Raw genomic sequence first — 12,441 nt, forward strand, 5'->3', positions numbered from 1 at the left:
GGTTAAGCACCGCACTATGAAGCAATCTGCAGCCTCTGCAGCACGAGTTCGATCCCTGGCCAGCCAGAGAGAAACCCACATGGCAAGGCAGACCTCTCCTGTCTCGCCCACTGCTCCCCTCAGCAGTGTATTTCAGTCCGTCTCCCTGTTCTGCTCCGTAGTTTGTCTCTGGTGAATCCTCTCACCGTGCCCCCCTCCCCGCCCCATCTCTGGCATGTACCCCATCTCTTGTATGCATAAATAAATAAATCTTAAAAATAAAATAAAATAAAATGTTTTTGAATATATACCATGAAAAATCTGAAAGATTATCAGGCACCAAAAGGATAGCTCAGTAAGTAGGTCTTTCTGCTTCTATGCTGAAATTATCATTTTATTCTGAACTTTGGGCAGAAAAAATGAAGGGCAAGATCATATATTTTTCTTTGCTATAAAATATGATTTTAACTAAAAATTCACTTCTTGTGCTGGGAGTTTTAGTAACCTTCATTTCCTATTTTGTAAGTTTTCAACAGTGATTTGTCATATAATACATTTAAGTTATGTAAGACATATAATTTACTTTCTACATACTTCCCCAGTCAGGACCTACTTGCTTTTGATAATACACAAGTAATTTCCTTCCTATTATTACCCCAGTGATGTTCAAAACATAAAATTGTTACATGGCCTTTCATTGTTCTTGTTGACAGCTCATGAGGTTAAACATTTTTCATGTTGATTTGTGCATGTGTTTTTGTTCTTTGATTTCTAAGAAAAGGGTAAATTTAGCAAGTTAAAATAAAACAGTTCTTTAATTTCATCCTCTACCCACAGTGATCACCTCGCCTGATCTGCACAAACATGGAGAGATCTGGGTCGTCCCAAACACCGATCATGTCTGCACACGATTCTTTTTTGTGTAAGTGTAAAGGTTCAAATTTGTACATTACTGTCTTCTCCATAAATGAGATAGTAGTGACTACATTATTATTTGGTCATTTTAACCTGCCAATATATAATGGCAGTTATATACTGGCACTTTCTCAACAACTTAATGTTTTGGCTTCATTTCAATAAGTTGTAAGAAGCAAAGTGATATTTAAATGCTGTTGACTTATAAGAAATGAAGAAAAACATTTTGTCTCTTTAACCATCTATCTGTGTGTATACATATATGTATATATGTATACACATATATAAGTATGTATATGTACACACATATATATGTATGTATATGTACACACGTGTGTGTCTATGTTTGGGACAGTCTTAGGTATTTTAAACATTACAACTGGGAGTGAAGAAAATAATAATGATTATGTCATATACCTATAAAAGATGATCTTTATTTCAAATAACATAGATTAACAGTGCAGGGCATATTGATGTGGATTTTTTGACATATCTGTGTCATAAGAACTGTATTAAAATATAAAAGCATTACTTCTCAAATCTAAATAATAATGTCTGTTTTTCACCCACTCTTGCTGGACTCTAAACCCTTTCCCTTGTGCCTGTTCCTTATTTGTGATCTTATCACAGAAACCTTGGGAAGAGTTGCGTATACCTGTTTTGTACTTTAGGTAATTTTTATAAAAGAAGTTGGGAGAAAAGCAGTGGTTTGTTCTAAGCTATGTCAAAATGACCTCATCACAGTTTCCTTAATAGATTGTATGTCCCGATGCTATGCTTACGACAAACTTACCTATTTTTTTAATTATTTTTAAAAAATGTTTACATCATTGTTCATTTTTAAACAATATTGCTTCCCCCCACCCCCTCAGGCATAGTCCCCATAGAGTTTCCTTCACCAGCGCACCTGAGCACCATCACCTCAGTCCCCTGTGCTCCTCCCTCCCTCCCTCTGATCTCTCTCCCTCCTCCTCCCCTGCAGTATGTCTCTGATTTATAATTGTCTGTTTTTGCTTTGTTGTGTTTTGTACTGTTATTATTTTTTTACACTGATGTCTTATTTGGTTCCCCTATATTCCTGCTATAAGTGAAACCGTCCAATATTTTTCTTTTTCCTTCTGGCTTATGAAAAAATGTTCAACATCCCTTATCATCAGGGAAATGCAAATCAAAACCACATTGAGATACCACTTTACACCAGTAAAAATGACATGTATCAAAAAAACAAGCAACAACAAATGTTGGCGAGGATGTCGTGAAAAAGGAACTCTCCTACATTGCTGGTGGGAGTGCAAACTGGTCCAACCACTACGAAAAACTGTCTGGAGCTTCCTCCGTCTACTAAAATTATAGTTACCATATGACCTGGCAATTCCACTCCTAGGGATCTACCCAAAGGACACAAAAACGTTGATTCAAAGGACCACCTGTACACCTATGTTTATTGCAGCGCTATTTACAATAGGTAAAACCTGGAAATAACCCAGATGCCCAAAAAAAGATGACTGGATCAAGAGGATGTGGTGTATATACCCAATGGAATAGTATTTAGCAATCAAAAAAGATAAAATCATGCCATTCACAGCAATGTGGATGGAGCTAGAAGGAATTATGCCCAGTGAAATAAGCCAGAAGGAATCAGTTCATTTATCTTGAGTGTGATTTAATAAAGATTCTATAGTCATAGATAGGCTAGGTGGGTTGGATTAGTTTATTGACCCACTGTATACTGTGAAAATCTCATGAACTGCCTGGTCTTCTTTTAGATGATATAGCTTTCTTATGACAACAGATCTATGTATTGTGTATCTTATGTTTATGATACATATTAATGCATAATATTGTATATCATAAGATATATGCAGTCTATATTTTTCTTAGTGGTCACACAGCAGTCATTACAGTGGGAAAAAAATTTTTCTTTTGATATTTTGTGTCCAGACTCATCAGTAATAAGTCAGGTAACACTGGTCGAGCCTCATGACCTCTGTTAGCTTCACCAATAGATGCATTAACATAATATCATCAATGGAGACAGGAGGACAATATCTCTAGCTGCGTAAGTCAGGATCCCAACAGGAATCTGAAGGCTTTTGAAAAACACAATCATTTGTCACATCTATAAGACTGGTGATAGGGGATTTATAGGTCTAACTAGTAACCTGGATCTGGTAGAACCAGAACTGGTATACATCATCACGTCCAAAAGGAAACAGTTACCAGAATCTGGCAGGAGAGTCCTTCTTAGTTCTATAGCTTTGAAAAGCTTTGAAAAGAGGTGTGGCCTTCAGTTGAGGGACTTGGGTATACCAAAACACTCTTGTAGGGGATGGAACTGAAAGAAATTTTGACCTTGCCCTCCTGCCAGTTCTTACTGGAAGTCCCCATTTATCAAACCCTACCTGAAGCTAGAGAGCAAGGGAGCATGTTGACAGAATCCATACAGTTCAGCCTCCTGGGCAGAGTGCAGGGTAGGTGAGGGTGCCATATGGCCCTGAAGGCTGCTATCACCACTGAAAGGCACACATTAATATTTTTCCTCTTCTCTTTTTTTTTTAAGATTTACTTTATGCATACAAGATCTGGGGTATAGGGCAGAGGTGTTGGGAGTGAGAAGATTCACCAGAGACACACAGTAGAGAACAAAACAGGCAGACTGACTGAAATACACTGATGAGGGAGCAGCGGCTGAGACAGGAGAGGTGTGCTGCGCCATGTGGGTTAGCTCCCTGGCCAGGGATTGAACTCATGCCACAGTGGCTGGCACTAGCTTGATAGCACTGAGACTTTAACCCCTGTGCCAGCAGGGAGGCCCCCCTCTTCTTTTTTTGACCCCCTTGACTACTACTGTCAGAAGATCAGCCTTCCCAGAGACACCTTCAATCACAGTTGTTTCATTTCATCTTGAGATTTGGACAAGAAAGTAGTTCCAAAGTCCTTCCTTAGCTTGGTATTAATCTGTTAATTTGCTCTTTTTAACATCTTAACTAAAATTAAAATTTATTGAGCTAAATTAACAACTTTAGATATTTAGTGTAGGCAATAACATTTTTAAATTATTTCTTGGAAATTGTATGTGAAGTGTACGTAAAATAAATCTGTAGGGATATCTGTGTGGGTGTGTGTTTACTGGAAAAGGATTTCTGTATTCCATAAGAAGAAAAAATTGAGAAAAAAAGCCATCATTTTAGTACCTTCAGATACTTTTCAAATTATACAAAGGAAAAAAAATCTATTAAGGTAATGATTTTCATTTCTTTATAAACAAAAATGAGATTTCATCCTTTTTCTCTGCACCCTCAGGAAAGAAGGGTCTAATTAATGAAAATTGGTAAGATTCAAAACACATCAAAAGAAGAATCCATTCACTAATTAATGTACATTCTAATTAAAACCATCACTTTCTTTATAAAAGATATAATCACAGAGTTCTACTAGTCATGTATTTCCCTAGAAAGTGGTAACATCTAGCAAAAGAATAAGTTGATGAGAAAGAGGTGAGTTACCACAAATATACCATAATCAGACAGAAATGCGGTTTCTATTTTTATTTTATTCTGACTTTTTTACATTGCGTGATCTCTCATGGTAGAAAATTGGCCAGCCAATTATGGTATAAATTTCTCTTTTCATTTCTCATCACTGAAAATATTGAAAGTTAGAATAACTTCCATGTTAATGTGATTTCCAAAGTGAATCACATTCTTTCCAACAAGTAAACAACACAGAATGAGAGAAAAAAAATCAGAAATTTTAGGAAGCAGGCTGTTATATCAGAAAACATTGAAAGTAAAATTTAAAGGGCAAAAATTACTTAAGAAACAGAAGGGAAGAAAAAGTGTGAACTTTTGTGAATAAATTTATTCTCAAAATAACATTAAATGAGTGATTTTTAATCAAATATAAATGCTTCGGGCAGTGTAATAATTCTGATGTTGTGAACAGATTCCAGCCAATTTGGACTGTCCAGGAATTGGTGATAAAGCTTAATTCTGTTACTAACAATGAGACACAAGTGTACAAAGACATTAAAGGTAAATATGTAGAAATAAGTCAGCTATTTTAAAAAGGATCAGAGGCTGGACTTAAAGGAATATGAAAATCATATGGATACATTGTGTTTCAAACACATACAACAAAAATGTTTATTTCACCGTAATTAGAAATTTTAGATCTAAAAAGGAAAATTTACTGTGGATAATTTTCATAATTAAGATTGAATAATAAAATCTTAGAGAAGTAATTGATTATTTGGCAAGTTAACAGAACCAATGTATCTCATCCCAGAGACTCCCCAGGCTATACTGCTCCCCTCGAGACATGGGACTCTGCTTTCTCAGTCTCAACTGTGGGAACCAGGAAAGGGTAAAAGCCATGAGGTTTGCACATCCTACTTATTTGATGTTCTGACCTCCATGTTTATGCTTCCATGTTTCTTTGGTTTAGAGCAAAGGATTTCAGTAAGGTCAGAAATGTAAGGACAGGAAGGCTCAAATAAGACCATCTGCAGAAAACAGATATTTTTAGGTTCTTAAGTCAAGCCACTGTCAGTGCTAAATAAATTTCAGGAGTTCCTATCCAAAATATATTGCATCTTTTAAGTCAAGCTCAAATACCACCTCTTTCTTGGAGCTCTTACTCAAAATTAATTGGCCTTCCTGACATTCCTACAGCTCACTATAGAACTTCCATTTCAAATTCAGTTCATTCATTGTATCTGACTCCCCCACAAGGCTATAAACTCCTAAAATTGCTTTTTATTATGCTGCATGCCTGCATCACCTTGTCCAGTCGCTGACATACACTTGCTTGTCAGTAAATTTTAATGAATGAAAAAAGACAAAGGAAAAACAAAATATTTTGTATCGTTAACGGTTTTTATTTTAGGACAAAGTTGGATACATACCTAAAAAGGCAGATATAAGAAATTCTGAAATAAGAACTGTATAATGGCCACTAAATGAAATACGAGATATCTTTCATCAAGACTTTGAAAATGATAACAGCACGTGAAGGGGAACATAGTCAGGAGACAGCTTATTTGTAAGATAGAACACTCAGAGCTCAGTGAATCCAAGTTGATAGCATCAGGCGCTTTGCTCTGTCCCTAGTCTGTAATAAATCCAGTTTCTCTGTCTCCAACCCAGATCTCTTTCCAAGATTTAAACTGCCACATACCTCCCCTGCTTAAAACTCTTTAGCAACTGCTTATTTCTTTTAAGATGAAGACTAGTGTCCTTTACAAAGTGAACCAACAAACTCCTCAACCCTTTGTCTTCAGTACCCAGTACCTTGGAGGGTCAAGGAGATCCACCCCCAGCCTCATGACTCACCAGAAGATGTCATATCTCATAGCCACACCTCCATGCTTTTGTACCTTTCTTTCTCCCTGGAGCGTGGGTCCCTCTTCTGCTCTTTCCCATCATACTTATTTATCCAACTCCCACTCTTTTAAATCTCCATGCCTGCCTTCTCTCCTCTCAGAAATGTGCCTTGACTCCTTCGTGCTACTCCTCTGCTTTTACTATTTGTGCCCTGGGCGTATTTTTATTGTTGTATTATTCTCTATTACTCTGTTCTGCTTGAGATCAGGGACTGTAGGCCCATTTGTCTTTGTGTACTTAGATGGTGCTTGGCAGGTAAGTAAAAATGAGTGAAATGCGCACCTTTGCCCTCAGAAAGACTGCTAATATTTTAAATCAGTATGTACAAAGTGGAACCCTTGACTGCTAAATCCTCTACCCAACTTCTTTGCTTTCCTAACCTGTGCAGTCATTTTATACAGCAAACAGACTTGAAACCAGCATTGTAGTTTTCAGTTTCTTTTTTTCTTGCTCCTTTTTGTTATCAAATCCCCAGTTTATATTTTTATATGTTTCTCCTATCAATGCCTTTGTTCCATGGAAATGGCATTCTCTTCCCCAGAGTATACCAAATGATGACTAATCACTCTTCATGCTTCTTATTTTTCCACTGTCCCCAGTCTGTTTTGTTCAATGCCAAATTTGTTAAACATTACAATTATTATGCTAGTAATACCTATTAAATATATGGCCAGAAACTGAAATCAAATATAAGTAGAAATGGATAAAATCACCCATAATATCCACATTTAGAGTGAACTATGGTTAGTCCTTTGGTGTATAACCTACATTTCTATGTATATAAAAATTTAAGCCCATACTATTAATACCACACTAATTTTCCTAAAACAGAGTTTTGATTATTTCATGTTCATTCAAACTGGCAGCTTTTAACAAATAAAAAAATGGCATTTGACAACATATAGCCCATTTTACCTTCCTTCAATTTACCCACACAAATCAGTGGTTAAATAAAATGATTATCTGAGCTATCCCTTCAGGAAAAAAAACAAAACAAAACACCAGATTTGGTGTTATTTTCCCCATAACTATACCTTTGCTGAATTGGTCTGAATGATTGGCCTTACCAGCTCGACCTTTTGCTAAATCCTTCAGGGCTTAACTATGTGGTCTTTTCCATGGGCCAGTTTGGATATCTCACCAGATGTGATACCTGTCTTTACTCTGAATTTTGCTTGCCCTTTTTTGGTACCACCCAGCCTTCCTCATCCTATGGTTACTTGCATAATTCTCCTAGTAAAATACAAATTATGTCTCTGTTTGGGAACCTCATATCTTTTGCTGAAACACTTAATACATATTGAATGAAAGAAAGTAATGACAAAAGACCAAGTGGTCTAGCTTAATGAAGAGCTCATACATGGACCCTGAAGTAGACAGTGTACTTAAACCATTAGATTTCTCGTAGGAAATTTGGACAAGTTCTGGATATTATTCAGTTCACAGTAAACTTGCTTTCTCTGTTCTAGTGAAAAAGAGTGCTATAGTTTCTGGGCTCAACATTTAGGGAGACGAAGAACAAGCTTATGTGTGCCAATCTTAAAACTGTCACAAGGCTTCTACATCAATTTGAAAACAAGGTTGCCAATACATTCAGATTTTACCCATGAAATTTACTGACATACCCAGGAGATTTCCAGATAGTAAAATTCCATCTGTTGTCTTGTTTTCTCTCTGATAGCTTTTTTAAGCAGTTTGATTTATTTTTTATTGAAATTTTAGTAATATTTTTACACTACTGAGAATTTAAGTAATTTTTGTCTTTTTTAACAGATTGTTTCAGTTTTTCTTCCTCAGAAAACCCAGTCTTTAAGTTTTGTTGTTTTCTAGACATAAATAAACTTCACTGTCAACATTACCACCTAATGTTTATCTGCAGTACTATTAAGTGTCTGTGATGAGTTCTCTAGGCCATATTGTAATCAATACCCTTATGAATGTGAGTTTAATCTCCTCTCCATTGAGAAAGCTCTTATAAAAGTGTCGGTGAATATGTGATACTTGGTGATAACAAACTATTCCATTCGACTAGAGATAGAGGAGGGGTGATGAAACATGACTAAGACGAAGTTTATGTTTGGATTATGAAGCACCCTTTTATACTAGTCCAGTGATAATGGGTTTTGTTTTGCAAGTGAAACAGAAGCCATTTGATTGACTGTATTCTCTGCAAGGATGAAAGTACTCTTTTAGGAAGGATGATTGGGATTAGTGTGGAATCAGAGAGATCACTATAATGTTATTATTACAGTATTCGAGGTTGCTTTCTCCCAGTAGTAAAATATACGTGTTTGACTTGTGCCTTGGAATAAAGCAATGTTCCATTTGTGTCGTGTGCTCAGTATTCTCTGTCCTCTTCTATTCTAATGTCATTTGGAAATGCTAGCCTGTACAACCTAAATTACTTTCAAAACTTGCTAATTTACATAACCTGGAACCAGAAAATCACTCACAGAGATGGATGATAATGAAGGTAATGGTGCCCAATGGATAAAAGATGCAACTGGGGATAATTAGGAAAGACGAAGTGAGTTAACTTGATGGTTTATTGTATTCACACATGTGGAAGAGTCCAGGTGGGAGTTTCTTGTTTGGCACAGGTGGATTATTGTTCTTTAAACTAAGATATTAACAGTAAAAAGGAATAGTCTTGGGGTGAAAGCTAAGTTCAGTCTTGAATATACCACATTTGTGAATTCTGTGGAAAAGTTATAGTTAGGGAAGCTGTGAGGATTGGAATCAGCATATGAGTGGTAGTGAAAGCGATGGAGGGGACTGAAATGACTGAGAATTTGTATGTCATAAGAAAAGAGAACTTTGATGAGTAAATTGTGGATTAAACTAGCAATGGAATGGGAGGTGGTAAAGAGGGCGTAATGAAAGAGTTAATCAGAGGACTGACTAGAAAGTGAAGAAAGGGAGTCGTATATCAGATATCATGAGAAAGGGAGTCATATATCAGATGCTATAGACATACAGAATAAAATCTTCAGAATTCATCAGTAAGTACTTTTCAGTTAAATAGTTTAGTCTGAAGAATGATTGAAGTGAGTTTAGGAAAAAGTGAGAAGTTAGAATGTATTTCAGACAAATCTTAATCAAAGCCAACTTTAAATTGAAAATAATAGAGAGGCCTCCCCTGGTGGCAAGGTTCAGTTTGAGTGCAGCGATTTGTGACGCTGTCTGCCCCCTCTGCAGCACCGGTTTGGTCCTGGCCAGCCAGCAAGGATCCCACATGGCGCAGCAGACCTTTCCTGTCTCTCCCACTGCTCCCCTCAGCAGTGTATTTTGTCAGTTTGCCTGTTCTGTTCCCCCCTGTGTCTGGTGAATCCTCTCACCCTCCCGTGCATCTGGCCTGTATCCCGGTTCTTGTATAAATTAATAAATAAATCTTTAAAGAAAAAAAGAAAATAATAGAGATGGTAGAATGAAGATTAGATTTCAGTTAAGCGAAACATATCTTACTCATTGGTGTATCCAAAGTATAGAGGACATGGTAGGTGTGTTTGTCTGTACTGTAGAGATAGAACAAACAATTGCCTAGGAAATTTAGAGTAAGGGGTACATTTGGACTGGCCTGTGAAGATGGGAAGCCATCAGGAAGCAAAAACAGTTCTAAGACCTGCCACTCTTCATACTTCACTCAAAGTATCATGGTTTTCTTTGTGTCAGCTCCATTATTTTTTTTGTCAGTCTCTTAATTTTCATCACCTAATTCCTAGAGGAACTAACTTGATTGACTTGGTAAAATACCATTATCTCCTATGGATCAAGTCAGGTTTTCTCACGAACCTTGACTCAGAATTGTGGATTGGCTTATTTTACTCTTATTCCAGTGCAGAAGAGGATTTATACAAAAACCAGGATGTACACATTTTAGTGCCCTGTACAATAGATCTTTACAAAGTCTGCAACAAAGCTCTGATTAGATTCAGTGAATTCCAAAGCATTTTACTTTATACATTCTCAAGTTCTTAGAGCATTTACTGTTTGCTCTCTTGGGAAAATATTTGCTCTCCTGGGAAAATATTTACAAATGAGCTGTGCAGCAAACATAGTTTTTTCCGCATCGTAATGTTTCATAAAAATATATACATATGAAAACACACACACACATATATAAAATATAGCAATGTTTTTAGATATACATACATTTGTAGATATATATATAGTACACATACATACATACATACATACACAAACAAACATTTATATACTTATGTGGTAAGAATTGACCAAGTAGACAGACAACCTTGGCTCATTTCATAGGAGCTTAAACTTGATAAAAGTCCAATTGTCACTGATATCTAAGCAGTAAATTATGTAAGGGCCTAAGTTTTTATTGCTAAATGTCATGTGTTTCATTTTCCTATATTGTGCTATTTCATGAGAATTTAAGTAGGTGAAGAAAAGACAGTGGAGTGCATTAATCTTTGTGACACTGCTTACAACCCCTGTTTATCTATTTTGAAGTAATTACCACTCCTAAATGTTCTGTCTTGAAGTCATTTTTATGAAGTAAAATTAATTCATCACCTGTTCTACTCTGAATATTATCATGGAGGTTAAAATGTTCATTCTTGGGAAATTCTTACTGATTAAGTAAGTTTATTTGAGGAAATGAATTACCATTTAAAATGTAATTATTTCTTTCTAAAGAATTTGGTAATTGCTGTCCTTCAATGTTATATTTTCACTTCTATTGCATAGCTCAAGTTAGCAGACTTGCATTCTTATGTGAAGTACCAGCATAAATAAGAATATGTTATAGTCAGACTAAATAGAGCAACCAGTGATTTAAAAAAAAGAAGCAGCAATGATTACAACAGAATAATAATTAGATGGCAGGATGGCAAAGGAGCAGTGGTAGAAGGGGAAATAATTTCTGAGTGTCACTGATTAGAAAATAAATAAATGAAGTAGGAATAGCATTCAGAAATTTAGAATCTAAGAATATAAAGTTGAAGCTGGTATGTTCTTTCACAGTAGGCTACTGTGAAAATAAGAACTGCTGTGGGTAATATTTGGCCAAAGACACTGGGGTGCTTCCTGAAACTCAGGAAATGCTTTACGTGGGCATAAAATATTAAAATTAAAAGGAAGGCAGGGAAAAAAGAGGGAAGGGCATGGCATAGAATAATCATGGGTTTAGTCATGCAAACATACAATTGATTGTAACTGAGAAATAACTGCCTCATTATTGACTCCCCCGAGCTATGTTTTAGGTATTAGGTGACATTTCTAAACTGTTTCAACATTTTTAAAAAATGTTTTGTGTTTCTGTGTTTTATGTTTCAGCTATGAAGATGGTCAAGTGGGAGATGCAAATATTAACACACAAGAAGGAGGCATTCACAAAGAGATCCTTCGAGTAATTGGTAATCAAACTGCTACTGGTTAAAGGACCACCATTTAATTAACATGATTTGAAAGACTTCCTCGGGTTCAAAGCTGGATTTTGAACTGAAGAAGATGATAAAATAATTTATTGTTATTATAAACAAAATTAACCCTTTGAATACTGATTTTTTTCTTAGTATTTCTAAGTATCTCATTAAATACCTAAGATGGTATAAAATTTATCAACTGTAGGGTTATGGACTCTAGTAATAAAATTACAACAGCACTTAAACTGAAGTTTGGGTTGCTCACACAATAAACAGATTGAAAAAACAGTTTTGTGCTGATATTTTTATATTAAACTATTTAATTGGACATTTGGTATTATATACCGACATTTTAGAGTACCAAAATAGAATTGAGAACATTTTATAATGGCATCTAAATCTATAAGACATTTTGCAATAAGTATGTTTGCACATTCTGATGTGCTATGCTAATTAGAGGTATAAACATTGAATGTTTTGGGGGAGGGATGTTTCCTATTTTCCTGTTATTTTTCCTTATACAAAAGCAATTAGGTCTTAGATACAATGCTTTGCCCAAACATATTTAATATACGTATCTATAGATTCATGCATCAAAATGTGTGATTGTGCATATATGTGTGTATGTACACATATATGTATTTTGACAAGAGAGACAGAGCAGCTCCACTATTCTATTCTCATTCAATGAAAGGAAAATAGTATTTTAGTAAGCAGTGAATCTAAACATAAACCCAAGATATGAGCCAAATTACCGCCATTCACTGAAAATACTT

At 35.7% G+C, this 12,441-nt stretch overlaps 1 protein-coding gene across 2 annotated transcripts in view; it reads left to right on the forward strand.

The window, feature by feature from the left end:
* The window catches only part of PARP8 (poly(ADP-ribose) polymerase family member 8), a gene marked incomplete at both ends in the record, with an annotated part of 148,382 nt that extends 136,703 nt beyond the window's left edge, over window positions 1–11,679 (forward strand). For both annotated transcript variants that reach the window (XM_084233209.1, XM_084233210.1), the window contains 2 exons: window positions 817–901; window positions 11,577–11,679. In XM_084233209.1, coding sequence (XP_084089335.1) covers window positions 817–901; window positions 11,577–11,679 — 188 coding nt within the window. The remainder of the gene's footprint in view (window positions 1–816; window positions 902–11,576) is intronic.
* Window positions 11,680–12,441: the final 762 nt, after the last annotated feature.

This window comes from Talpa europaea (genome assembly GCF_964194135.1).
Source record: "Talpa europaea genome assembly, chromosome: 5".
Classification (NCBI taxonomy): Eukaryota; Metazoa; Chordata; class Mammalia; order Eulipotyphla; family Talpidae; genus Talpa; species Talpa europaea.